Here is a 27,981-nt window from a genome sequence, read left to right as displayed (position 1 = left end):
CATTTGTTGGTAGGACTGTGGTTGAAGTGGCATTTGTATTTAGTATTATGGTTGAAGTGGCATTTGTAGGTAGGATTGTGGCTAAAGTTGCATTTGTAAATTGGGTTAAAAAGGTGTTTGTAGAAGTCCTCTGTGTTGAAGTGATGGTTGTAGATGTGCTCGTGGTTGAAGTGGTGTTTGTAGAGGTGCTTGGGGTTGAAATGATTGTTGATTGGGTGCTTGTAGCTGGTGGATCTGTTGCCACTGTAAGTTGAGAGGTTAAAGTATTTTATATTTTGTAAATGTACAGAATGTTATTAGAATGCAATATATTGTAAGGTGCATACTGACCAGAAACCTGGGTGACACGTATAGAATCTGCAGTAATGTTTAAATCTGTGGTATTAGTTGCATTAACAAGGATGCTCGTAATTGTGAGGTTACTTGGGATGCTGGCAGTGTTATTAAATTCAAGAATGGAGTCTGCCACCGTAGAGCCTCTCCTGAAACACAATCACAGTTAAATACAGGTTGAATTTTTTAATCTATTATCAAAGTAAAGACAAAAAGAATTCATAGTAGTAATATATTATTTCTCACCAAAATCTAAGAATTATTATTCGGAGGAAGTTTCTAAAGGCTTGTCTGTAAATGGGTTCAAGCTGGAAAAAATAATTAGTTCAAAATGAATAGATTTTTCATAAAGTCTGACAGCATTTGCACTGGCAGTTTTGTTAAAGGTGTTCAGTAAATCATATACAGACACTTATAAATAGTCAGATGCAATAATTTGCCCCAGTGCATTACAAAAAAAAAAAGAGTCACAAGTTCAATTTAAGACAAGAGAGAAGAATCATACATGACCAGTACATATTTCTGGAGTGTCCAGTCTTTTCCAGAACTTTTCTAGCATGATACAGGTTTTCTTACCAATCTAACAGAAGCCACACCTGAATTCATCAGTATAATAAATTCTACCAATTCTACTACTGTTTTTCTATCGACTCAGTCGCGGCTTCTACTTGGTTGGAATGAAACCTGCACCCACACGTGCTTTCTCTGGTGTTCTTCACTTTGTCTTACACAGCAGTGGAATTATTCAGGCAGCAAACTATTCAATAAATCGATTGTAAATTATTCGTCATTTCAATCACCAATAAAACATACCTTATTACAGATACTTGTAGCTTTTTTTTCAAACTCAGGAGAGCTGGTGTTGGATAGAGCTTCAACAAATGGTTCATTGATGCTAAAGGTCAAATTAAAAGATGCAGCTACTACAGAAGGTGTTGTAGGAGTAGTTAGAGATAAAGACGTGCTTGTTGATGGGGGGCTTGTAGGAGTACTTGAGGTTGAAGTGGTGGTTGAAGATTGACTCAGGGTTGATAAGGTGGTTGTAGCTGGACTTGGGGGTAAAATGGTGGTTGTCAAATGGCTTGGGGTTGAAGTGGTGGCTGTAGACAGACTCTGGGTTGAAGTAGTGGTTGTAGATGGACTTGGGGTAGAAGTGCTGGTTGTAGATGGACTCAGGGTTGATGTGGAGGTTGTAAAAGGATTTGTAGTTGAAGTGGTGGTTGAAGATGGGCTCAGGGTTGAAGTGGTGGTTGTAGATGGACTCAGGGTTATATTGATGGTTGTAGATGGACTCTGAGTTGAAGTGGTGATTGGAGATGGATTTGCAGTTGAAGCGGTGGTTGTAGATGGACTTGGGGTTGAAGTGCTGGTTGAAGATGGACTCAGGGTTGACGTGGTGGTTGTAGATGGATTCTGAATTGAAGTGGTGGTTGTAGATGGACTCAGGGTTAAAGTGATGGTAGTAGATGGACTTGGAGTTGAAGTGGTGTTTGTAGATGGATTTGTGGTTGAAGCAGTTGTTGTAGACAGGCTTGGGGTTGAAGTGTTGGTTGTAGATGGGTTAGGGGTTGAAGCAGTGGTTGTAGCCAGACTGGGGGTTGATGTGGTGTTTGTAAATTGACCTGGAGTTAAAGCAGTGATTGTAGCTGAACTCGTGGTTGAAGTGGTAGTGGTAGATGGACTCAGAGTTGAAGTGGTGGTTGTAGATGGACGGGGAGTTAAAGTGGTGGTTGTAGATGGGTTTTCAGTTAAAATAGTGGTTGTAGATGGATTCAGGGTTGAAGCTGTGGTTGTAGCCAGACCCGTGGTTGAGGTGGTGGTTGACGATGGACTTAGGGTTGAATTGGGGGTGTAGATGGACTCAGTGTAGAAGTGGTGGTTGTAGATGTACTTAGAGTAGAAGCGGTGGCTGTAGATGGAATCAGGGTTGAAGGGTGGTTGTAGACAGGCTTGGGGTTGAAGTGGTGGTTGTAGATTGACTCAGGGTTGAAATGTTGGTTGATGATGAATTGGAGGTTGAAGTGGTGTTTGTAGATGAACTCGCAGATAAAGTGGTGGCTGTAGATGGGCTTGGGGTTAAAGTGGTGGTTGTAGACATGTTTGGGGATAGAATGGTGGCTGTAGATGTGCTCAGAGTTGATGTGGATGTTGTAGAAGGGTTCAGAGTTGAAGTGGTGATTGTAGATGGATTTGTGGTTGAAGTGGTGGTTGTTGATTGGCTTGGTGTTGAAGTGGTGGTTGTAGATGGGCTCAGGGTTGAAGTTGTGGTTATAGCCAGACTCGGGGTTGAAGTGTTATTTGTAGATGGATTTGTGGTTGAAATGGTGGTTGTTGATTGGCTTGGGGCAGAAGTGGTGGTTGTAGATGGGTTAGGGGTTGAAGTGGTGGTTATTGAAGGACTCTGAGTTAAAGTGGTGATTGTAGCCAGACTCGAGGTTGACGTGGTCGTTGTAGATGGATTCTGAGTTGAAGTGGTGGTTGTAGATGGACTCAGGGTTAAAGTGATGGTTGTAGATGAACTTGGAGTTAAAGTGGTGATTGTAGATGGAGTTGGGGTTGAAGTAGTGGATGTAGATGGACTTAGAGTTGAAGTGGTGATTGTAGATGGATTTGGGATTGAAGCGATGGTTGTAGATGGGCTTGGGGTTGAAGTGCTGGTTGTAGATGGGCTTGGGGTTGAAGTGTTGGTTGTAGATGGGTTAGGGGTTGAAGCAGTGGTTGTAGCCAGACTGGGGGTTGATGTGGTGTTTGAAGATAGACTTAGAGTTGTTGTGGAGGTTGTTAATGGACCCGGGGTTGAAGCAGTGATTGTAGCTGAACTCTGGGTTGAAGTAGTGTTTGTTGATGGATGGGGAGTTGAAATTGTGGTTGTGGATGGACTCGTTGTTGAAGTTGTGGTTGTAGATGGGTTTTCGTTACAATAGTGGTTGTAGATGGACTTAGGGTTGAAGCCGTGGTTGTAGCCAGACCTGTGGTTGAGGTGGTGGTTAAAGATTGACTCAGGGTTGAATTGGGGGTGTAGATGGACTCAGTGCAAAAGTGCTGGTTGTAGATGTATTTGGAGTAGAAGTGGTGGTTGTAGCCAGAGTCGGGGTTAAAGTAATGGTTGTATATGGACTTGGGGTAGAAGTGCTGGTTGTAGATAGACTCGGGGTTGATGTGGAGGTTGTAGATGGATTCTGAGTTGAAGTGGTGGTTGTTGATTGGCTTGGGGTTGAAGTGCTGCTTGAAGATGGACTCAGGGTTAACGTGGAGTTTGTAGATGGACTTGGGGTTGAAGTGGTGGTTGTAGATGTGCTTGCGGATGAAATGGTGGTTGTCAATTGGCTTGGGGCTGAAGTGGTGGTTGTAGATGGGTTAAGGGTTAAAGTGGTGGTCATTGAAGGACTCGGAGTTGAAGTGGTGGTTGTAGCCAGACTCGAGGTTGACGTGGTCGTTGTAGATGGATTCTGAGTTGAAGTGGTGGTTGTAGATGGACTCAGGGTTAAAGTGATGGTTGTAGATGAACTTGGATTTAAAGTGGTGATTGTAGATGGAGTTGGGGTTGAAGTAGTGGATGTAGATGGACTTAGAGTTGAAGTGGTGATTGTAGATGGATTTGGGATTGAGCGATGGTTGTAGATGGGCTTGGGGTTGAAGTGCTGGTTGTAGATGGGCTTGGGGTTGAAGTGTTGGTTGTAGATGGGTTAGGGGTTGAAGCAGTGGTTGTAGCCAGACTGGGGGTTGATGTGGTGTTTGAAGATAGACTTAGAGTTGTTGTGGAGGTTGTTAATGGACCCGGGGTTGAAGCAGTGATTGTAGCTGAACTCTGGGTTGAAGTAGTGTTTGTTGATGGATGGGGAGTTGAAATTGTGGTTGTGGATGGACTCGTTGTTGAAGTTGTGGTTGTAGATGGGTTTTCGGTTACAATAGTGGTTGTAGATGGACTTAGGGTTGAAGCCGTGGTTGTAGCCAGACCTGTGGTTGAGGTGGTGGTTAAAGATTGACTCAGGGTTGAATTGGGGGTGTAGATGGACTCAGTGCAAAAGTGCTGGTTGTAGATGTATTTGGAGTAGAAGTGGTGGTTGTAGCCAGAGTCGGGGTTAAAGTAATGGTTGTATATGGACTTGGGGTAGAAGTGCTGGTTGTAGATAGACTCGGGGTTGATGTGGAGGTTGTAGATGGATTCTGAGTTGAAGTGGTGGTTGTTGATTGGCTTGGGGTTGAAGTGCTGCTTGAAGATGGACTCAGGGTTAACGTGGAGTTTGTAGATGGACTTGGGGTTGAAGTGGTGGTTGTAGATGTGCTTGGGGATGAAATGGTGGTTGTCAATTGGCTTGGGGCTGAAGTGGTGGTTGTAGATGGGTTAAGGGTTAAAGTGGTGGTCATTGAAGGACTCGGAGTTGAAGTGGTGGTTGTAGCCAGACTCGGGGTTGACGTGGTGGTTGTAGATGGATTTGTGGTTGTAGATAGACTTGGGGATGAAGTGCTGGTTGTAGATGGGTTAGGGGTTGAAGTGGTGGCTGTAGATGGACTAAGGTTTAAAGCAGTGGTTATAGCCAGACCGGGGTTGAAGTGGTGTTTAAAGATGGACTTAGGGTTGAATTAGGGAGTGTAGATGGACTCAGTGTAGAAGTGGTAGTTGTAGATGTATTCGGAGTAGAAGTGGTGGTTGTAGATGGAATCAGGGTAGAAGTGGTGGTGGTAGATGGACTCGGACTAGAGATGGTGGTTGTAGATGGAATCAGGGTAGAAGGGGTGGTTGTAGACAGGCTTGGGGTTGAAGTGGTGGTTGTAGATGAACTCGGGGTTGAAGTAGTGTTTGTAGATAGACCCGCAGATAAAGTGGTGGCTGTAGATGGGCTTGGGGTTAAAGTGGTGGTTGTAGATGTGTTTGGGAATAGAATAGTGGTTGTAAATGTATTTGGGGTAGAAGTGGTGGCCGTAGATGTGCTCTGGGTTGAAGTCGTGGTTGTAGATGGACTCGAGGTTGACGTTATGGTTGTGGATGTGCTCGGGGTTGAAGTGGTGTTTGTAGATGGACTCGCAGTTAAAGTGGTGGCTGTAGATGGGCTTGGGGTTAAAGTGGTGGTTGTAGAATTGTTTGGGGATAAAATAGTGGTTGTAGATAAGTTTGGGGTTGTAGAGGTGGTTGTAGTTGGACTCTGGGATGAGGAGGTGGTTGTAAATGGACTCGGAATTGAAGTGGTAGTTGTAGATTGGCTTGGAGTTGAAGTGGTCATTGCAGCCAGACTTTGAGTTAAACTGGTGATTGTAGATGGACTTGAGGATGAAGTCGTAGTTGTAGCCAGACTCAGGGTTGAAATGGTGGTTGTAGATGGAATCAGAGTTGAAGTAGTGGTTGAAGATGGACTCATGGTTGAAGTAGTTGTTGTAGAGTCTCTTGGGGTTGAAGTGATGCTTGTAGTTGTGCTCGGAGTTAAAATGTTTGATGTTGGACAGGCTGCCACTGTAAGTTGAAAGGTTAAAATCAGAACGTGTACACGTACAGAAGGTTAATAAATGAAATATATATTATGGTTTATACTAACCAGGGGCCTCAGTGACATTTATAGAAATGGCATTAATGTTGAATTCTGTGCTGTTAGATGCATTCACAAGGAATTGTATTATTCTGGAGATAGTTGGGATGGTGGCATCATTACTAAATTCAAGAATGGAGTCTGTCACAATAGAACCATTCCTAAAACAAAATCATAGTTAACAACAGGTTAAAACACCAAATTAATAGTTTAAAATTTAGTGGAACATCTTTGTATATTATTTCTCACCTGAAACTACAAATGATCATCCGGATGAAGTTCGCAGTGGCTTGTCTGTAAATTGGTTCAGTCTGAAAAAATACAATTTATTCAAATTGAATAGATTTTCATAAATCTGACCTCATATACATACGCAATTTGTTTCTTTTAGATAAAGATCTTGATACAGTTAGTGACTAAGACATATACAGTCACTTATATATGTTCAAATTGCCATAATGTTTAATAACAAATGTAATTGAATTTACAGTAGACATAGTAGGATATGTGGAAATCATGTATGTATTCCAGAAATGGTAAGTCCAGAATGTTTTCTGTATTTACAGGTTATCATTGCAGTCTATTACACCTAAGTCACACCTGATTTGATCTGTATAAAAAAAGTTGATTTTGGCTTTCAATAGACTCATCATGGCTTCTATTGATTGGAATGAAACCCGCACCCACACCGGCTTTTTTTTTAGACTAGACATTCCTGATTTTAAAAGAAACCACTTTTAAATACCATAATATTTTCTGTACTTTTTATTTTATTGTAAAATTATACCGTCTGCAATTTATGTATTTTGTTTTAATATTTTAAATAGATTACCAATTTACCAGATTACCAGATTTACCAGATTACCAATAAAACATACCTTGTTACGGATACTTGCAGCTTTTTCCGCAAACTCGGGAGAGCTGGGATTTAATAGAGCGCCAAAAAAAGGTTCATTGACGCTGAAGACAAGGTTAAATGCTGTCAGATTTTGTGTGGCACTGGTGGCTGTCACATAAAAAAAAAAACGGTTTCACTGTCATTTTCAAATGTGTTTTAGTTATTATAACTTCAAAAAGATTTCATTACCAAAGATAGAATCGTGGACGACAATAAAAATGTAAATCGCAAATACAATATACAGAAATATGTGCAAATAAGTAAATTGATACACAAAACCAGGACAGTGTACATCACCGATCTCAGAGAATCAAACGAAAGGGTTAAAAGTGAAACATTAGTGTTTTCAAAACCAAAATCCTCAGTAAAATGGTCCTGAATTATGACTTATTCTTGCAATTGCCTGCAAACAACAATAAGCATCTCAAACAAAGATGTACAACTTAAATAAATGGCATCAAAACCCAACATGTCTGTTTCAGTCCAACATGTTTGCCTTATTATGATATACACAGTCTGGGTTTAAAACATCCAGCCAAATATAAAGAGTGTTTAAAAGTCAAACATAGTATAACCCAACAGACTACTGATGGTGGAACACAGTGAGAAGATTACTATAGGTACCATAATACTCACTCACACACTACTATACTTTCTTAGGGGCAGGTTCCCTAAGCCAATCAAAAACTTCTATAGAAACTCACTCAGATACCCTCAAAAGGTTCAAAAGTATACTCTGACACAGGTTTGCTGGTGTGTGACAGTGTATGAAAGTGTGTGGCAAAGACGTTTAGCACATCCCACCCCAAACTCAAAAAGCAATTTCCGAATTCGATATGTTAAAGTATATTTAGTAATTGAATAATAATCTAAGTATGTTTAATACAACAAAAAAAAAAAAACGATAATAACAATAATAAATTGTACATTTCTTTAAGAAAGTGGGCCTTCAAACTACAACAATCAGCACTGGACCCACTTTGTTGTCCCGCACGAGATCTTGCATAGTTTTTCAGGGGTGAAATTGATTGTTTTAATATGTTCATGTTGTCCACTTTTGGAACCTAATAAGTGAATGAGTTAACGAGCCTGGCGTCACGTGATAAACATCGGGGTAAACGTACCCTATAATGAACAACAAAATGTAATAATAATTATATAATAATAGACACATGCAGTATTTTGTTTTCATGCTACTCTTGTACTCATGCTGCTGTTACTGAATAATCACTACTAATAATAAGAATAATACAATTAATTACTAATTACAACGACTATTTTGTGTGTACATGAATACTGGCACACCGATGTAGTCTGTGCGCTAACTAAGTATTTAGGAGGAAATAAAACAATAATATCTCCTTAGTGAGAAAAGAACAAGCACTCAACACCATGTTTCAAAACAAATGATTGATGAAAATAGAAAACCGACATGTTTATCAAGCCTGTGGTTTGATTTGAAAATGCTGCCAAGTGGTGAGTCACAAATATTTCTATTTTTCTAAGCATCTGCTTTTTAACGCACTATGAATAAAAAAGAAACGTTTACATTTTAAACGAATCTACAATAATCTACTATTAGTACAATGCATTTTGTTATTGAAAAATTTCACATATTTCTTTTATATATTTACCAGACTGTGTAATCTTTTAGGAGGATAATGAAAGTAACAGCAGAAACTAATAAGAATTTAGAAAAATTGGAATTAAAAAAAAAAACACTTACCTATCATACACGAAACAGCGAGTATAAGCCTCCAGTCCATTGCGCTGTATAGAGCCTAAAATAAATCTATATTTCTTACATTTTATTTAAAAAATAGATTTAATCTAAATATATATTAAGACAAAACCTGTGCTACATATAATTAAAAGTTTGTAGTAAAGAAATGTGAAATATATACATTAATTTATTAATTTACATATTTAATTACATTAAATTTTATTTAAACTGCAATTCCATAATTAAAACAATGATACTTGCATAATTAATTGATAATAATGATAATTGGAAATAGAGTCATTACTTGCCTGTGTCTGCAGGTAGCAGATGTTTAGTGTTCTCTATCCAGTGACAGTCACAATGTCAAATACAGAGCAGGTTAATGGGATATTTATCCTAAGTAACTGTGCATTTTTAACATTATTATGCCAACCCTATGATGTCAAATGTGATAGAACCAATCACAGTTTAAATGTTTGTTATTTATCCTGGCAGCTTGCCACTTAAAAAATAAAATGTAAATGGGTCAAACGAATTTGTTTATTTTTCAAAGAACATGAAGGGAGTGTCTCCTGTGCTTTAGAAAAGCTCCTAATGCTGCTACATCAACATAATTGTCCTTCTAATAGAAGACAGCAAACATTATTCTTGATTTTTCACTAAATACTGTTGCAGAATTACCTGGTAATAAAAAGCAGCGTGTTACATGCACACCCTCAAAATGTAGCGGTAATGAATTCATAAATTTGACAAACTTGAAAATCTTACAGGAAAAATTCAGACTATAATTTTAAAGTAATTTGATAAATAACACTGTAGATAACAGTAGAATTAGATCAGCAATTACAGTTATCCATCCTCTAAATAAAAAAACTGACCTCGATCCCTGTCAGCTGTCCAACTACAGGCCAATATTAAACCTAACCTTTATCTCCAAGATTATAGAAAAAATTGGAACACAGCGGATCTGCTCACACCTACTTAGGAATAAAATTGATAAAATGTAGGCCACATCATTGCACAGAGACAGCGCTGGTTAAAGTGGTGAATGACCTGCTGTTGCTTCTGACCTTAGTTCAGATTTTGACACATTGATCATAAAATGTGGTATATGTACCATAAATAGTAATGTCCTCTCTAAAACAGAGTGGGGGCAAAGAGGTGGAGATTTTGGCCCAAAGATTTAAAAAAATGTACTGAGGCAAAGTGGAAAAATTCTTCTGTGGTCCGACAAATTTAAATTTCTTTTTAGAAACTATGCACACCAGGTCCTCTGGACTAAAGAGGAGAGGGACCATCTGGCTTGTGGTTTAGAAGCACTCAGGTAAAAAAGCCACAGTGTATGGGAGAGCATTAGGGCCTGTATACAGGTTTTAGAGCAACAAATGCTTCCAGAACATGTGTTTTTCAAGGAAGCTCTTGTATATTTGAGCAAGACAATGCTAACTGCTAACACTGTTGAGCAGCTACAATCCTGTATTGCACACATATGGGACAACATTCCTCTCTCAAAACTTCAGCAACTGGTCTTCTTAGTTTCCAGATGTTTACAAAAAGATGATGTGATGCTACAGAGTGGGAAACATGACACTGTCCAAACATGTTTCCTCTTATATTCTCAGTTTAAGCATTTTATATGTTTTTTTTTTTTGTTGTTTTGTTTTATTCTGAATATGATATTATTTCATGAGATTTGCAAATCATTGCATTCTGTTTTTATTTACATTTTGCACATTTTTGGAATTGGTTGTACTTGGTATGGTGGTAGTTTTTGTGACTTATGCTCTCTGTTTCTATGTGTGTGTGTGTGTGTGTGTGTGTGTGTTTGTTCCTTGCATAATTGATTGCATACATATTACCAAGCTCATATCAGGTGGTCTGTAGTAATTATTCATATTTCAGACATTAAGCAGCTCAGACAAAGTACATATCACATTCAAATTTGTACAGTATTATAGGTTTTATTTGCAATTAAGTATATTGACAATGGCAATAATAAATATACTCTATTACCGATAACAACAATGTAAAACCTAAGTTTTCAAACCCTTGGCCAAAGACACCAAACTGATTTCAATTGCATCATGTTTTCTTTGAATACATTTAAAGCAAATTCCACTAGACATGTTCTGGAAAGGCCCATATATATGTATATACATTTGTGTGGGGCCATGGTGTGGAGCCCTGCCTATAAATCTGGTATGGGATATGAACCAAGAACAGGGTAAATAGAATACAGAAATATGGAACCACCAGGACTCTGCTTAGAGCTAACTTTCCTTTCCAACTTATGAACTTGGCCAGAAAGACATTGGTCTAAATACCTAATAGACCTAAAATTCAAAAAATTCTCTAAAATTAATTTGCATGCATGCAGTATTGAATGAATTGCATATCCATGCAAGGTTTATAATCATTAAACACAAAGAGTTGTTATATGTTGGTTTGCATTTACAGGTACTACAGCGTTAATATATATTATTATAGCATTATTGGTTAGACAAAAACATCCAACAGATTTAAATAGAAGTAAAATCCTTGTAGGACTGTTAGAACTTTTCAGGCACATCACCACCCTCATTAAGTCTTCAGTTTCAACAGATCAAATATTTGTATTTTTTTGATTGATGATTTTGTTTATAAAAATAAAACATTTTATTTTAGGAATGATTAAGTGAATTGTATATATTGGTGATTGTGGTGATTCTCTGATCAGGTCTAGAGCTCGAAGTGCAATGATATTGATAGTAGAAGTGTTAGAAAAGACAACAATATCATGGAAAGTGAGCTTGCAATCGCTGGTGGCATGGAATTACCTGCAAAATAATAAAGTAATTATATAATTAATTGCAGAAATATGTGTCAAATTGTATTTGGCTTTTTAATAATAAGTAGCACAGATTTTCTGAACGGTTATACTGACCAAGAGTGACACTGACGGAGTTCGGATCAATATTCAAGTTAAAGATTGGAATTCCGCTGAGGAAGACGTTTTTCACCTGTTCCAGAGTAACATTTGGGCCACTAGAATCCATATAAAGGTTGCTCTCTGTAATAATAGATCCATTCCTGAGGAGATACATATGTAGAGATACAGGTTCAAATTCAACCAGTAATCAACCAATTAATCAAATAAACAAGTAAAAATATTCCAGATCATATCTTACTTCATACCTGAATCTTACTATTTGCATGAGAATAAACTGTGTAAAGAATCTCCTGAAATATGGTTCAACCTAATGGAAATTAGAAATAAATCAGATATTAACAGCAATGTAAAACACTCTCATGAACTTTTTTAGTACTAAATGTGACAGACCAGTTAAATGTAATAAACTGTGCCCTGTGGAATATCTATTAACATCTCTGACATTGATATTAATGCGACTTCATTTATATAAGAACGGAAAAAATGTAAGAAGTGCAAAAATACGTTCAAACTTTTTTTCTTAAAAGGATGCTAATATTGAATCTATTGTGGATTCTTTTTGCAAAAGAACTGATCAGGTGACCAAATAGCTGATGTTAACAAAATCGTTGTTTAAACATTGAAAATAGAAGTATTGTCAATAAAACTCACCTGATTACGGATATTTCTAGATTTTTCCAGAAACTGTGGAGAGCTGTTAGTGGCCAGTGCTGCATCAAATGTTTCTTTGATACTAAATGTCAAGTTAAGAATTTGGGCTGTTGGAGGTATTGTTGTTGAAGGGCTGCTTGTAGATGTGCTTGTTGTTGAAGTTTTGCTTGTTGTGCTCTGGGACGAAGTCACATTTGTTGTTGAACTCTGGTTTAAGGTGGCGTTTGTGGACACGCTCTGGGTTGAAGTGGTGTTTGTTGGTATGCTCTGGGTTGAAGTGGTGTTTGTTGACGCGCTCGGGGTTGAAGTGGCGTTTGTTGACGAGCTCGGGGTTAAAGTGGTGTTTGTTGACCCGCTTGTCGTTGAAGTGGTGTTTGTTGACGCGCTCGGGGTTGAAGTGGCGTTTGTTGACGAGCTCGGGGTTAAAGTGGTGTTTGTTGACCCGCTTGTCGTTGAAGTGGTGTTTGTTGGTGTGCTTGGGGTTGAAGTGGTGTTTGTTGGTGTGCTTGGGGTTAAAGTGGTGTTTGTTGGTGGGATTGAGGTAGAAGTGGTGTTTGTTGACCCGCTCGTAGTTGAAGTGTTGTTTGTTGGTGTGCTTGGGGTTAAAGTGCTGTTTGTTGGTGTGCTTGGGGTTGAAGTGGTGTTTATTGTTGTGCTTGGGGTTAAAGTGGTGTTTGTTGACCCGCTCGTGGTTGAAGTGGTGTTTGTTGGTGTGCTTGGGGTTGAAGTGGTGTTTGTTGGTGTGCTTGGGGTTGAAGTGGTGTTTGTTGGTGGGATTGAGGTTGAGGTGGTGTTTGTTGACCCGCTCGTAGTTGAAGTGGTGTTTGTTGGTGTGCTTGGTGTTAAAGTGCTGTTTGTTGGTGTGCTTGGGGTTGAAGTGGTGTTTATTGTTGTGCTTGGGGTTAAAGTGGTGTTTGTTGACCCGCTCGTGGTTGAAGTGGTGTTTGTTGGTGTGCTTGGGGTTGAAGTAGTGTTTGTTGGTGTGCTTGGGGTTAAAGTGGTGTTTGTTGGTGGGATTGAGGTTGAAGTGGTGTTTGTTGACCCGCTCGTAGTTGAAGTGTTGTTTGTTGGTGTGCTTGGGGTTAAAGTGCTGTTTGTTGGTGTGCTTGGGGTTGAAGTGGTGTTTGTTGGTGTGCTTGGGGTTGGAGAAGTGATTGTTGGTGTGCTTGGGGTTGGAGAAGTGATTGTTGATGGGGTGCTTGTTGTTGTGCTCAGGGTTGAAGGAGGATCTGTTGCTACTGTAATTTGAGAGGATAAATTGAAATTAGAATTTGTCTTTATATAGAAGGTTAATAAATGCAATATATTCGATAGTGTATACTGACCAAGGAGCTCAGCGACACGTATAGAACTTGTAATAATGTTTAAGTCTGTGGCGTTAGGTGCAGTCAATAGGACTTCTTTTATTGAGGAGTTAGATGGGATGGAGGCAGTATTATTAAATTGAAGTGATGATTCCATCACAACTGAGCCATTGCTGAAGCACAAACAGAGTTAAATACAGATTAAAATCATGAATTATTTTCAAATGTAAACAAAAACAAATATACAGAGGGATGTTTTTGTATATTATTTCTCACCTGAACCTATGAATTACCATTCTTATGAAATTTGTAAAGTTTCGTTTGTAAATTGGCTCAAACTGAAAAAAATATAATGTTACAAATGAATATTTTTTAAATAAAGTCTGACATCATTTGCACTGGCAGTTTAGGTTTGATTTAAAAATAGATTGTATATAATTCATAATTTCGATAACCAATAAAACATACCTTATTACGGATACTTGTAGCTTTTTCTTTAAACTCAGGAGAGCTGGTGTTGGATAGAGCTGCATTAAAGGTCTCATTTAAGCTTAAGGTCAAGTTAAATTCCACAGCAACTACAGAACGTGTTGTAGGAGTGTTAGTAGATGAAAAAGTATATGGGATTAAAGTGGTGTTTGTGGATGCGCTCTGGGTTGTAGTGATGTTTGCTGGTGTGCTCGAGGTTGAAGTGGCGTTTGTTAACACGCTCGGGGTTGAAGTGTCGTTAGTTGATGCGCTCAGGGTTGAAGTGGTGTTTGTTAACACGCTCGGGGTTGAAGTGGCGTTTGTTGACGCGCTCGGGGTTGCAGTGGCGTTAGTTGACGCGCTCGGGGTTGAAGTGGTGTTTGTTGACACGCTCGGGGTTGAAGTGGCGTTTGTTGACGAGCTCGGGGTTGAAGTGGCGTTTGTTGGCGCGCTCGGGGTTGAAGTGGCGCTGTTGACGCGCCGGGGTTGAAGTGGTGTTTGTTGACGCGCTCGGGGTTGAAGTGGCGTTTGTTGACGCGCTCGGGGTTGAAGTGGCGTTTGTTGGCGCGCTCGGGGTTGAAGTGGCGTTTGTTGACGCGCTCGGGGTTGAAGTGGCGTTGTTGACGCCGCCGGGGTTGAAGTGGCGCTTGTTGGCGCGCTGGGTTGAAGTGGCGTTTGTTGACGCGCCGGGGTTGAAGTGGCGTTTGTTGACGCCGCCGGGGTTGAAGTGGCGTTTGTTGACGCGCCGGGGTTGAAGTGGTGATTGTTGGTGTGCTTGGGGTTGAAGTGGTGATTGTTGGTGTGCTTGGGGTTGGAGAAGTGATTGTTGATGGGGTGCTTGTTGTTGTGCTTGGGGTTGAAGGAGGATCTGTTGCTACTGTAATTTGAGAGGATAATTTTAAATTAGAATTTGTCTTTATATAGAACATTAATAAATGCAATATATATGATGTTGTATACTGACCAGGAAGATCAGCGACACGTATAGAACTTGTAATAATGTTTAAGTCTGTGGCGTTAGGTGCAGTCAATAGGACTTCTTTTATTGAGGAGTTAGATGGGATGGAGGCAGTATTATTAAATTGAAGTGATGATTCCATCACAACTGAGCCATTGCTGAAGCACAAACAGAGTTGAATACAGGTTAAAATCATGAATTATTTTCAAATGTAAACAAAAAACAAATATACAGAGGGATGTTTTTGTATATTATTTCTCACCTGAACCTATGAATTACCATTCTTATGAAATTTGTAAAGTTTCGTTTGTAAATTGGCTCAAACTGAAAAAAATATAATGTTACAAATAAATATTTTTAAAATAAAGTCTGACATCATTTGCACTGGCAGTTTAGTTTTGATCTTAAAATAGATTGTAAATAATTAAAAATTTCCATAACCAATAAAACATACCTTATTACGGATACTTGTAGCTTTTTCTTTAAACTCAGGAGAGCTGGTGTTGGATAGAGCTGCATTAAAGGTCTCATTTAGGCTTAAGGTCAAGTTAAATTCCACAGCAACTACAGAACGTGTTGTAGGAGTGTTAGTAGATGAAATAGTATTTGGGATTAAAGTGGTGTTTGTGGATGCGCTCTGGGTTGTAGTGGTGTTTGCTGGTGTGCTCTGGGTTGAAGTGGCGTTTGTTGGCGCGCTCGGGGTTGAAGTGGCGTTTGTTGGCGCGCTCGGGGTTGAAGTGGCGTTTGTTGACGCGCTCGGGGTTGAAGTGGCGTTTGTTGGCGCGCTCGGGGTTAAAGTGGCGTTTGTTGGCGCGCTCGGGGTTGAAGTGGCGTTTGTTGGCGCGCTCGGGGTTGAAGTGGCGTTTGTTGACGCGCTCGGGGTTGAAGTGGCGTTTGTTGACGCGCTCGGGGTTGAAGTGGCGTTTGTTGACGTGCTTGGGGTTGAAGTGGTGATTGTTGGTGTGCTTGGGGTTGGAGAAGTGATTGTTGATGGGGTGCTTGTTGTTGTGCTTGGGGTTGAAGGAGGATCTGTTGCTACTGTAATTTGAGAGGATAATTTTAAATTAGAATTTGTCTTTATATAGAACATTAATAAATGCAATATATATGATGTTGTATACTGACCAGGAAGATCAGCGACACGTATAGAACTTGTAATAATGTTTAAGTCTGTGGCGTTAGGTGCAGTCAATAGGACTTCTTTTATTGAGGAGTTAGATGGGATGGAGGCAGTATTATTAAATTGAAGTGATGATTCCATCACAACTGAGCCATTGCTGAAGCACAAACAGAGTTGAATACAGGTTAAAATCATGAATTATTTTCAAATGTAAACAAAAAACAAATATACAGAGGGATGTTTTTGTATATTATTTCTCACCTGAACCTATGAATTACCATTCTTATGAAATTTGTAAAGATTCGTTTGTAAATTGGCTCAAACTGAAAAAAATATAATGTTACAAATAAATATTTTTAAAATAAAGTCTGACATCATTTGCACTGGCAGTTTAGTTTTGATCTTAAAATAGATTGTAAATAATTAAAAATTTCCATAACCAATAAAACATACCTTATTACGGATACTTGTAGCTTTTTCTTTAAACTCAGGAGAGCTGGTGTTGGATAGAGCTGCATTAAAGGTCTCATTTAGGCTTAAGGTCAAGTTAAATTCCACAGCAACTACAGAACGTGTTGTAGGAGTGTTAGTAGATGAAATAGTATTTGGGATTAAAGTGGTGTTTGTGGATGCGCTCTGGGTTGTAGTGGTGTTTGCTGGTGTGCTCTGGGTTGAAGTGGTGTTTGTTGGTGTGCTTGGGATTAAAGTGGTGTTTGTTGACCCGCTTGTCGTTGAAGTGGTGTTTGTTGGAGTGCTCGGGGTTGAAGTGGTGTTTGTTGACGCGCTCGGGGTTGAAGTGGCGTTTGTTGACACGCTCGGGGTTGAAGTGGCGTTTGTTGACGCCCTCGGGGTTGAAGTGGCGTTTGTTGACGCGCCGGGGTTGAAGTGGCGTTTGTTGACGCGCCGGGGTTGAAGTGGCGCTTTGTTGGCGCGCCGTTGAAGTGGCGTTTGTTGGCGCGCCGTTGAAGTGGCGTTTGTTGGCGCGCCGGGGTTGAAGTGGCGTTTGTTGGCGCGCCGTTGAAGTGGCGTTTGTTGACGCCGCCGGGGTTGAAGTGGCGCTTTGTTGGCGCGCCGAGGTTGAAGTGGCGTTTGTTGACGCCGGGGTTGAAGTGGCGTTTGTTGACGCCGGGGTTGAAGTGGCGTTGTTGGCGCGCCGGGGTTGAAGTCGCGTTTGTTGACGCGCCGGGGTTGAAGTGGCGTTTGTTGGCGCTCGGGGTTGAAGTGGCGTTTGTTGTTGTGCTTGGGGTTGAAGTGGTGATTGTTGGTGTGCTTGGGGTTGGAGAAGTGATTGTTGATGGGGTGCTTGTTGTTGTGCTTGGGGTTGAAGGAGGATCTGTTGCTACTGTAATTTGAGAGGATAATTTTAAATTAGAATTTGTCTTTATATAGAACATTAATAAATGCAATATATATGATGTTGTATACTGACCAGGAAGATCAGCGACACGTATAGAACTTGTAATAATGTTTAAGTCTGTGGCATTAGGTGCAGTCAATAGGACTTCTTTTATTGAGGAGTTAGATGGGATGGAGGCAGTATTATTAAATTGAAGTGATGATTCCATCACAACTGAGCCATTGCTGAAGCACAAACAGAGTTAAATACAGGTTAAAATCATGAATTATTTTCAAATGTAAACAAAAACAAATATACAGAGGGATGTTTTTGTATATTATTTCTCACCTGAACCTATGAATTACCATTCTTATGAAATTTGTAAAGTTTCGTTTGTAAATTGGCTCAAACTGAAAAAAATATAATGTTACAAATGAATATTTTTTAAATAAAGTCTGACATCATTTGCACTGGCAGTTTAGGTTTGATTTAAAAATAGATTGTATATAATTCATAATTTCGATAACCAATAAAACATACCTTATTACGGATACTTGTAGCTTTTTCTTTAAACTCAGGAGAGCTGGTGTTGGATAGAGCTGCATTAAAGGTCTCATTTAGGCTTAAGGTCAAGTTAAATTCCACAGCAACTACAGAACGTGTTGTAGGAGTGTTAGTAGATGAAATAGTATTTGGGATTAAAGTGGTGTTTGTGGATGTGCTCTGGGTTGTAGTGGTGTTTGCTGGTGTGCTCGAGGTTGAAGTGGTGTTTGTTAACACGCTTGGGGTTGAAGTGGCATTAGTAGATGCGCCGGGGTTGAAGTGGCGTTAGTAGATGCGCCGGGGTTGAAGTGGTGTTTGTTAACACGCTTAGGGTTGAAGGGGCGTTAGTTGACACGCTCGGGGTTGAAGTGGTGTTTGTTAACACGCTTGGGGTTGAAGTGGCGTTAGTAGATGCGCTCGGGGTTGAAGTGGTGTTTGTTGACGCGCTCGGGGTTGAAGTGGTGTTTGTTGATGTGCTCTGGGTTGAAGTGGTGATTCTTGGTGTGCCTGAGGTTGAAGTGGTGTTTGTAGATGTGCTTGGGATTAAAGTGGTGTTTGTAAATGTGCTTGGGATTAAAGTGGTGTTTGTGGATGCACTTTGGGTTGAAGTGGTGTTTGTAGATGTGTTCAGGGCTAAAGTGGCATTTCTTGACACACTCGGGGTTGAAGTGGTGTTTGTTGACGCACTCTGGGTTGAAGTGGCGTTTGTTAACACGCTTGGGGTTAAAGTGGCGTTAGTAGATGCGCTCGGGGTTGAAGTGGTGTTTGTTAATGCGCTCTCGGATAAAGTGCTGTTTGTTGATGTGCTCTGGGTTGAAGTGGTGTTTGTTGGTGTGCCTGAGGTTGCAGTGGTGTTTGTAGATGTGCTTGGGGTTAAAGTGGTGTTTGCAGAGTCACTCAGGGTTGAAGTGGTGTTTGTTGACACGCTCTGGGTTGAAGTGGTGTTTGTTGACACGCTCGGCGTTGAAGTGGTGTTTGTTGACACGCTTGTGGTTGAAGTGGTGTTTGCTGGCGTGCTCGAGGTTGAAGTGGTGTTCGTTGGTGTGCCTGTGGTTGAAGTGGTGTTTGTAGATGTGCTTGCGGTTAAAGTGGTGTTTGCAGAGTCACTCAGGGTTGAAGTGGTGTTTGTGGATGCGCTCGGGGTGGAAGTGGTGTTTGTTACCACGCTCGGGGTTGAAGTGGTGTTTGTTGATGCGCTCGGGGTTGAAGTGGTGTTTGCAGAGTCACTCGGGGTTGAAGTGGTGTTTGTTGATGCTCTCTGGGTTGAAGTGGTGTTTGTTGGTGTGCCTAATGTTGATGTGGTGTTTGTAGTTGTGCTTGGGGTTAAAGTGGTGTTTGCAGAGTCACTTGGGGCTGAAGTGGCATTTGTGGACTCGCTCAGGGATGAAGTGGTGTTTGTTGATGCACTCGGGGTTGAAGTGGTGTTTGTTGGTGTGCCTAAGTTTGAAGTGGTGTTTGTAGATGTGCTTGGGGTTAAAGTGGTATTTGGAGAGTCACTCAGGGTTAAAGTGACGTTTGTGGACGCGCTCGGGGTTGAAGTGGTGTTTGCAGAGTCACTCAGGGTTAAAGTGGCGTTTGTGGACGCGCTCAGGGTTGAAGTGGTGTTTGTTGATGCGCTCGGGGTTGAAGTGGAGTTTGTTGGTGTGCTTGGGGTTGAAGTGGTGTTTAATTCTGGACAGGTTGGTCCTGTAATTCGAAAGGTAAAATTGTAATCGGAATGTGTAGACATGGTAAATAGCTAGGCTGACTGACAATACTAGTGTTTTAACTAATACTGTCCAAAAATTTGCCAATTTCTTCTGGTGTGTCTCAAAACAATGCCTAAAAATAATGGACATTTTAGAAACTGACATTTTAACAGTTAAAAAAAACTGTCTGAAACAAGGTGACAAATACTTGTTAATTAAGCTATTTATCAACAGTTTCATTTTCACTTTTAAAGTGCCTTTGCTATTCCACCTTTTAAAACATAATTGAAACCCAGGAAACAAGTTTTTTTTAATTGCCGTGAATGTATTAGTTGTATCAGGGCTTCTCTCGGATACCCTGAAAGTCAGAAATATTAGAGGTTTTTACTGGTGTGTAACAGTGTATGACTGTGTGGCAAAGATGTTTAGCAGTATGTGTAATTGTTTTTTTTTTTTTTAAGTTAATTTCAATTCATTTGTATTTGTACTGTAAATAAACGTTGAACATTGTCTCAAAGCAGGTTTACAGAGATAAGTGAGCCAGTGGCGAATGTGGCAGGAAGAAACACCCTGGCATGGCATGAGGAACCAAATGCACAAGGAAACCAGTTCTCATCAACTAATATCCATTCATTACAGCTCCATAATTGTTAAGGTGTGCAGTATTTTTTAAATGTTATCTGCGAAATCTCAAAAAGAAGAATGGCATTTACAGTCATTAGACTGGTAAAACTATTTGGAAAGTCCCTTTCTGTACAATGATAAAAGGCTTCAGTATGTCTACATAGTCATACACAATATACGCAGCAACTAAAAAGGTAAAAAAAAAACCTAATAAAAATGTTACGTTGCAGTTTAGTGCTGTTGCTAACATCTTGTCTCCATTTAAAAAATTACTGCTAATAATATTAGTTTCTAGACATTAAATTGTAACACCAGGTTCTAACTTCAATTTGTTCACACAAAGCCATATTCTATAAAGATTTTAACGTTGCTAACACAGGTTAGCCATATTCCTAACTTGTAAAAGTAGATTTAGTAATTGCAAGGTAATGAAAAATAAAAGTATGCTTAGTAATATAATAATAATTAGTGCATTGTTTCTTGTTCAAAATTTTTATTGTCCTGTACCTTTCTCTCCCATTTATCCAGTTTGAAGTGAATTTTAACTAGCTGAAATAAGCGCACAACTGGTACCGAGATTCTCAAACCCTATTTAGCCTAGTGCTGCTCCTGTACCTAAAGCAAGTTCCATGAAGACATGATTGTTAGTGTGAAGTTCAGAATGCAGAGAGCCCTGCTCAACCCTACTAAACACCTTGGGAATAAACTGGAACATTGACTGAACCCCAGATCTCAAGAACCCTAGAATGTTCTTGTAGCTGGTCGATCAATAATTCCCACAGCAAAGTGGAAAACCAAGATGATATTGTATTTATCTAGTAAAACCACTATTAGCTTCCAGTAGCATGCTGTGCAAACAATAATTCAACATGACCTATCAATCTGGCAGGCTTAGTCTGGCCACGTACCCAAACACATTTATGTGTCTAAGGTTGAACAACTCATTTGTGACAAAATAACAAGCACTCAACACCAGAACAAGGTTTCAGACACCAGTTTTGGAACGAATGACTGATGAAGGTGCTCTATAGAAATCTCTGTAAAGTAACACACATCATCTTGCTTTGAAATACAGCTGAGAGAGAGAGAGAGAGAGAGAGAGAGAGAGAGAGAGACTGAGAGTGTTTTATTTGCAGAGGATAATAAAAGAAACAGCAGAAATTGATCATTTTAAAAAGAGAACACTTACCAATCAGACATGAAACCACTAGTATAACCCTCCAGTCCATTGTTATGTTTAGAGCCAATAATGATGTCCTGTTTAGACATAATCCATGGCGCATAATATTAAAGAAAATACAGATTATTTTGCATAAATACAGTATTTTTACATAATTTATTATATGCATTAATATATGGTTGTATTTCCATTATAATGATTATAAATATCTTGTACAAGGTGAATATAAATAATATACATAAATACATCTATATATCATCGTTTAGTCTGTTGATTCTGTTTAGTCTGTTGATTCTAAATGATTGAGGAGAAAATGAAGTAATTCCTCACCTGTGTTTGCAGGTAGCAGTTGTGGCGTGTTCTCAATCCAGCAACAGAATAACCGTGTCAAATACAGAGCAGGTATTTATTTAAAAACAGGATGTATCAATATATGTATCCTTATTATGTAAAACCCATGATGTCAAAAGTGATGGAGAGCCAATCACAGAATAGATGCCTTTTTATTTCCTTGGCAGCTTGCTTCTTAGAAATTATAATTAATGAACTAATTAGGTTTTGTTTTAAACAGCAGGGAAGGTGCTGCTAAAGCAACGTATTTAACTGGCAATAGAAGTCCTGTGTTGATAATCACACCATAAGTATGCAGCAGTGATAATTTCATACATTTTACAAGACTGAAAATATTGCACAACAATCCATATTATTATTGTAAAACAGTTCAACTATAGGCCAATATAAAACCTCTACTTTATCTCCAAGATTCTGGAAAAGGTTGTAGCACAGCAGTTCTGCTCAGATCTACTTGGGAATAACATTTATGAAATGTATCAGTCAGGATTTAGGCCTCATCATAGCACTTGTGTTGTTGGAAAAAAGAGAACAGCTCTTTCCTTGCTCAGGTCTTATTTGACTGATTATCAGTTTGTTGATGTAAATGATAAGTTCTCTACACTTACTGAGGTAAAGTTTGGGGTTCTGCAAGGCTTTGTCTTAGGCCCACTGCTTTTTTCTTTATATATATATATATGCTGCCTCTGGGTCAAATTATTCATAAACATGGTATTAGTTTCCACTGCTATGCTGACAATACACAGTTGTATGTTCACTAGAACCAGAAGATATGAGCACATCACCCATATCTTATCCATGCTAGATTGGCTCCCATTCAGGTCTTACATTCATTACAAAAGTCTACCACTCACATATAAAATACGAAATGGTCTAATATCACACTACCTGAGCAAATTTGTATATGATGATCTGACACACCCACTACAATCAAAAGGTGCAGGTGCAGCTTGTATCTTAGGAGGTGTAGGAAGCTCTTAAAAAACCTTACAGTTATAGAACAGCATTCCAATATCTGTTTTTAAAGAAACAAATGTATCCCACATGGGACGCCATTTAATCACGGGGCACTATTTACATTAAAGTCACTTTGCATATTACTTTGGGTCATGCGCCTCTAAATGAGCTCAGGACAGGTATTGTGTATTGTAAATTCCACTGACAATCATTATAATTAATTGGAAAGTCATCCACATAAGCATCCACTTGGTTTAACAGCAGATTCTGTCAATGACACATTTTTGACAATTGTGAAAAACTAGTGAAAATTAATTTAAGTGCAATTTTTTACAAGATATTGAATTCTAAAGTATCTGCCAGTACGCCTTTGTTAAATCCTGTTAATCAATGCAAGGCATTGGATATGCATCAACTTAAACCTAGAATTTCTTTAAAATCCAACGTGTCATTACCCACATTTTGTCTTTTAGGGAGCTAGTATACTGTAGATGGCTGTGCACAATTACATCTGGCAAAGTTTTAATGTGCTGATGCCAATGGCTTGATGAGATTGATACCAGGTCTGGACCTTAATTATCTGTAAATAGAGAATTATCATTTGCTATGGAGGCAGTGCCGTTGTTTATCCCAGGGCTTGTGTTTGTTCTCAGTATCCATACTTTTCTACAGATACCTGAAATCTACCTATTTGAACTAGGTCTCATTTTTGTTTTTGCTTTTTGTTTTCCTCAGGTTGTAGGAAGTTGACTTGTAGTCCTCAATGTTATCGGTCTGCAGCCCTGCATTCTAAGAAGCTGTGCTCATGATCTACCATTAGCTTCTAAATAGGAACAACCTTTACAGAGCACATCATATCAGCTTCCTCTCTCCTTGTCAAGCCCAAGCACTTTTTCTCAACTGTTAACAATTTTTTTAGTTGTTTGTTATTAGGTCCCCTGGTGGTCTAGTGGTCTAAGATGCAGCGCTCCCACCGCTGAGACCCGGGTTCGATTCCCGGTCAGGGAACCATCCCCAGCCACTTTCAGTGCCGGTCCCAAGCCCGGATAAATTGGGGAGGGTTGCGTTAGGAAGGGCAACCCTCCAAATCAAACATGCGGAGGATCCGCTGTGGCGACCCCTAACGGGAGAAGCCGAAAGAAAGTTTGTTTGTTATTTGGTGTATGTATCTTTTTTTTTTTTTATTTAAGATTTTGTTTGATATATTTGCAATTTATTTAAAGTAATTTGCACTTGAATTTTCTATTCCCACAAACCTTAAATAATTACATAAATGAATTAGAATAAAAAGATCAGAATTATATTACTTCTTGGTAGTTTTTGAGATTTGTTGTTGTTGTCTTTGTGTGTGTGTGTGTGTGTGTGTGTGTGTGTTTGCCTTGTATGACTGAGTTTTTGCATTCATATTAACTAGATAATTCTATAAAGCCTGTACAATCATACCCAGAGGTACACCAGAGGTGGTCTGTAGAAATGATGCGTGTTTTAGACAATATTTAGACATGCTTAGCAATTCAGACACAGTACATACTACATACACTTTTGCACATACTGTTGTGTTTTTATATTTGGAAGTAAGTATATTGACGTTGCCATTAATAAATATACCTTATTATCCATGACAAAAAAGTGAAACAAAACTTAAATACGTTTTCAAACCGTTGGCGAAAGGCACTAAACTGAGTTGTTGCATCATGCTTTGATTTTAGAAATAAAAAATCAAATAGATGTGTATGGTAGAGCAGCTAGACAGAAGCTTGAATAAAAGTCATATGGCAGGCAAAAAGGACTCTGAAAACATGATGGTCCAATGAACCACTCCGATAAAGTATCAGTATATAATTAATTTACATGCAAACAGTATTAAATTAATCGCATATATATATATATATATATATATATATATATATATATATATATATATATATATATATACACACATAGTTTATAATCATTGAACACTGTTAAAAAGAAGTTATATGTTGGTTTGCATGTACAGGTGCAGGGTCAGGAATTATACTGTATAATAAAGGATTATATACTATTATAGTAAAAGTGCTTGAACAAAACCATCCAACAAATTTAATTAGAAGTGAAAGAAAATCTTAGTGGGACTGTTAGAATGTGGAGAAATTTTCAAGCAAATCACAACCCTCATTAAGTCAGTTTTGTTCAAATATTTGTATTTCTTATGTAAAGATAATTTTGTTTTAAAGCATTAAACATTCACTTTCTTATTATTGATTATATGTACATTATATATGGGTGATTGTGTATGTTCGCTGATCAGGTCTAGAGCTCGAAGTGCAATGATATTGATAGTAGAAGTGTTAGAACAGACATCCATATCATGGAAAGTGAGCTTGCAATCGCTGGTGGTATGGAATTACCTGCAAAATAATAATTATATAATTAAGAGCACATAAAAATACATTTGTGTAAAGCATTTTAGTGTATTTTTAAATAATAAGTAGCACAAATAGTCTCTGTACAGTTATACTGACCAAGAGTGACACTGACGGAGTTCGGATCAACAGTAAAGTTAAAGCTGGAAAGTCCACCGAGGAAGACGGATTTCACCTGTTCCAGAGTAACATTTGGGTCACTAGGATTCATATAAAGGTTGCTCTCTGTAATAGTAGATCCATTCCTGAGGAGACACACATGTAGAGATACAGGTTCAAATTTAACCAGTAATCAACAAATGAACAAACAAAAAATATTCAGGACCATATTTTACTTCATACCTGAATTTGACTATATCCATTCGTTTGAAGTTTGTAAAGGATCTCCTGAGCAACGGTTCAACCTGCAGGAAAGTAGAAATAAATCTGATATTACAGCAATGTAAAACATTCTGATATACTGGTCTCTCACATTTAATACTAGACATAGTTAAAGGTAATAAAGTGTGACCTCTGGTATAACTATTAAATCTGACTTTAAAATATATATATAAAAAACACACACCTGACCACGGATATTTGTAGATTTTGCAGCAAACTGTGGAGAGTTGTTGTTGGCCAGAGCTGCATCAAAAGTTTCTTTGATACTAAATGTTAAGTTAAAAGATGGAGTTGTTGAAGGGATGTTTAAACCTGAGGTTGTGGACGAGCTTGCAGTTGTGCTCTGGGTTGTCGGAGTGTTTACAGTTGTGCTCATAGTTGTAGGAGCGTTTACAGTTGTGCTCTGGGTTGTAGGAGTGTTTGCAGTTGTGCTCTGGGTTGTCGGAGTGTTTGCAGTTGTGCTCATAGTTGTCGGAGCGTTTGCAGTTGTGCTCTGGGTTGTCGGAGCGTTTGCAGTTGTGCTCTGGGTTGTAGGAGCGTTTCCAGTTGTGCTCTGGGTTGTCAGAGCGTTTCCAGTTGTGCTCTGGGTTGTAGGAACGTTTCCAGTTGTGCTCTGGGTTGTCGGAGCGTTTCCAGATGTGCTTTGGGTTGTAGGAGCATTTCCAGATGTGCTTTGGGTTGTAGGAGCGTTTCCAGATGTGCTCTGGGTTGTAGGAGCGTTTGCAGTTGTGCTCTGCATTGTCCGAGCGTTTGCAGTTGTGCTCTGGGTTGTAGGAGCGTTTGCAGTTGTGCTCTGGGTTGTAGGAGCGTTTGCAGTTGTGCTCTGGGTTGTCGGAGTGTTTGCAGTTGTGCTCTGGGTTGTAGGAGCGTTTGCAGTTGTGCTCTGGGTTGTAGGAGCGTTTGCAGTTGTGCTCTGGGTTGTAGGAGCGTTTGCAGTTGTGCTCATAGTTGTAGGAGCGTTTGCAGTTGTGCTCTGGGTTGTCGGAGTGTTTGTAGTTGTGCTCTCGGTTGCAGGAGCTATTGCACTTGTACTCATAGTTGTCCGAGTGTTTGCAGTTGTGCTCTGGGTTGTAGGAGCGTTTGTAGTTGTGCTCTGGGTTGTAGGAGCGTTTGCAGTTGTGCTCTGGGTTGTCAGAGTGTTTGCAGTTGTGCTCTGGGTTGTAGGAGCGTTTGCAGTTGTGCTCTGGGTTGTAGGAGCATTTGCAGTTGTGCTCTGGGTTGTAGGAGCGTTTGCAGTTGTGCTCTGGGTTGTAGGAGCGTTTGCAGTTGTGCTCTGGGTTGTAGGAGCGTTTGCAGTTGTGCTCTGGGTTGTAGGAGCGTTTGCAGTTGTGCTCTGGGTTGTCGGAGTGTTTGTAGTTGTGCTCTCGGTTGCAGGAGCTATTGCACTTGTGCTCATGGTTGTCAGAGTGTTTGCAGTTGTGCTCTGGGTTGTAGGAGCGTTTGTAGTTGTGCTCTGGGTTGTAGGAGCGTTTGCAGTTGTGCTCTGGGTTGTAGGAGCGTTTGCAGTTGTGCTCTGGGTTGTCAGAGTGTTTGCAGTTGTGCTCTGGGTTGTAGGAGCGTTTGCAGTTGTACTCTGGGTTGTAGGAGCGTTTGCAGTTGTGCTCTGGGTTGTAGGAGCGTTTGCAGTTGTGCTCATAGTTGTAGGAGCGTTTGCAGTTGTGCTCTGGGTTGTCGGAGTGTTTGTAGTTGTGCTCTCGGTTGCAGGAGCTATTGCACTTGTGCTCATGGTTGTCAGAGTGTTTGCAGTTGTGCTCTGGGTTGTAGGAGCGTTTGTAGTTGTGCTCTGGGTTGTAGGAGCGTTTGCAGTTGTGCTCTGGGTTGTAGGAGCGTTTGCAGTTGTGCTCTGGGTTGTCAGAGTGTTTGCAGTTGTGCTCTGGGTTGTAGGAGCGTTTGCAGTTGTACTCTGGGTTGTAGGAGCGTTTGCAGTTGTGCTCTGGGTTGTAGGAGCGTTTGCAGTTGTGCTCATAGTTGTAGGAGCGTTTGCAGTTGTGCTCTGGGTTGTCGGAGTGTTTGTAGTTGTGCTCTCGGTTGCAGGAGCTATTACACTTGTGCTCATAGTTGTCGGAGTGTTTGCAGTTGTGCTCTGGGTTGTAGGAGCGTTTGTAGTTGTGCTCTCGGTTGCAGGAGCCATTGCACTTGTGCTCATGGTTGTCAGAGTGTTTGCAGTTGTGCTCTGGGTTGTAGGAGCGTTTGCAGTTGTGCTCTGGGTTGTAGGAGCGTTTGCAGTTGTGCTCTGGGTTGTAGGAGCGTTTGCAGTTGTGCTCTGGGTTGTAGGAGCGTTTGCAGTTGTGCTCTGGGTTGTAGGAGCGTTTGCAGTTGTGCTCTGGGTTGTCGGAGTGTTTGTAGTTGTGCTCTCGGTTGCAGGAGCTATTGCACTTGTGCTCATAGTTGTCAAGTGTTTGCAGTTGTGCTCTGGGTTGTAGGAGCGTTTGTAGTTGTGCTCTGGGTTGTAGGAGCGTTGCAGTTGTGCTCTGGGTTGTAGGAGCGTTTGCAGTTGTGCTCTGGGTTGTCAGAGTGTTTGCAGTTGTGCTCTGGGTTGTAGGAGCGTTTGCAGTTGTGCTCTGGGTTGTAGGAGCGTTTGCAGTTGTACTCTGGGTTGTAGGAGCGTTT

At 39.9% G+C, this 27,981-nt stretch overlaps 2 protein-coding genes and 1 non-coding gene across 3 annotated transcripts; 1 reads left to right on the top strand and 2 right to left on the bottom strand.

Annotated features, from left to right (window-relative positions):
• Nucleotides 1-105: 105 nt before the first annotated feature.
• LOC124381207 (mucin-2-like) lies at nt 106-21,667 on the bottom strand. Its single transcript, XM_046842625.1, has 31 exons — nt 21,608-21,667; nt 21,287-21,354; nt 18,598-19,471; nt 17,783-18,044; nt 17,591-17,652; nt 17,336-17,487; nt 16,922-17,248; nt 16,360-16,826; nt 16,168-16,229; nt 15,912-16,063; nt 15,241-15,824; nt 15,049-15,110; nt 14,793-14,944; nt 14,593-14,705; nt 14,344-14,447; nt 13,829-14,285; nt 13,637-13,698; nt 13,382-13,533; nt 12,057-13,294; nt 11,651-11,712; nt 11,400-11,545; nt 6,734-6,861; nt 6,105-6,166; nt 5,083-5,782; nt 4,357-4,905; nt 3,369-3,989; nt 2,734-3,002; nt 1,147-2,242; nt 580-641; nt 338-482; nt 106-243 (listed from the first exon to the last, which is right to left on the bottom strand). The coding sequence occupies exons 2-31, from the start codon at nt 21,324-21,326 to the stop codon at nt 106-108; spliced, it is 9,300 nt and encodes a 3,099-aa protein (XP_046698581.1). The 5' UTR covers nt 21,327-21,354; nt 21,608-21,667.
• Nucleotides 21,668-23,519: 1,852 nt separating this feature from the next.
• Nucleotides 23,520-23,593, top strand: trnag-ccc. The gene has a single exon. It is a non-coding gene; the product is annotated as a tRNA-Gly (tRNA).
• A 176-nt stretch (nt 23,594-23,769) lies between these two features.
• Nucleotides 23,770-26,019, bottom strand: LOC124381106 (cell wall protein DAN4-like). Its single transcript, XM_046842482.1, has 4 exons — nt 25,556-26,019; nt 25,333-25,394; nt 25,090-25,235; nt 23,770-24,975 (listed from the first exon to the last, which is right to left on the bottom strand). Exons 1-4 carry the CDS (start codon nt 25,835-25,837, stop codon nt 24,878-24,880), a joined length of 588 nt encoding a protein of 195 aa, XP_046698438.1. The 5' UTR covers nt 25,838-26,019; the 3' UTR covers nt 23,770-24,877.
• Nucleotides 26,020-27,981: the final 1,962 nt, after the last annotated feature.

The sequence above is a fragment of the Silurus meridionalis genome, chromosome 28, assembly GCF_014805685.1.
Source record: "Silurus meridionalis isolate SWU-2019-XX chromosome 28, ASM1480568v1, whole genome shotgun sequence".
NCBI lineage: Eukaryota > Metazoa > Chordata > Actinopteri > Siluriformes > Siluridae > Silurus > Silurus meridionalis.
This window is presented reverse-complemented; position numbering and strand designations above follow the sequence as displayed.

What these genes read in the sequence shown, in the direction of transcription:
- LOC124381106 (XM_046842482.1), bottom strand. Translation starts at nt 25,837, where the DNA reads ATGAGCACAACTGCAAACACTCCGACAACCCAGAGCACAACTGCAAAC. An exon ending in CTACAAATATCCGTGGTCAG is followed by an intron (nt 25,395 to 25,555) that starts GTGTGTGTTTTT and finishes ACTTTCCTGCAG; the next exon opens with GTTGAACCGTTGCTCAGGAG. An exon ending in ATGGATATAGTCAAATTCAG is followed by an intron (nt 25,236 to 25,332) that starts GTATGAAGTAAA and finishes GTGTCTCCTCAG; the next exon opens with GAATGGATCTACTATTACAG.
- LOC124381207 (XM_046842625.1), bottom strand. Translation starts at nt 21,326, where the DNA reads ATGGACTGGAGGGTTATACTAGTGGTTTCATGTCTGATTG. An exon ending in ACGTGTCGCTGATCTTCCTG is followed by an intron (nt 14,706 to 14,792) that starts GTCAGTATACAA and finishes CTCAAATTACAG; the next exon opens with TAGCAACAGATCCTCCTTCA. An exon ending in ACGTGTCGCTGAGCTCCTTG is followed by an intron (nt 13,295 to 13,381) that starts GTCAGTATACAC and finishes CTCAAATTACAG; the next exon opens with TAGCAACAGATCCTCCTTCA.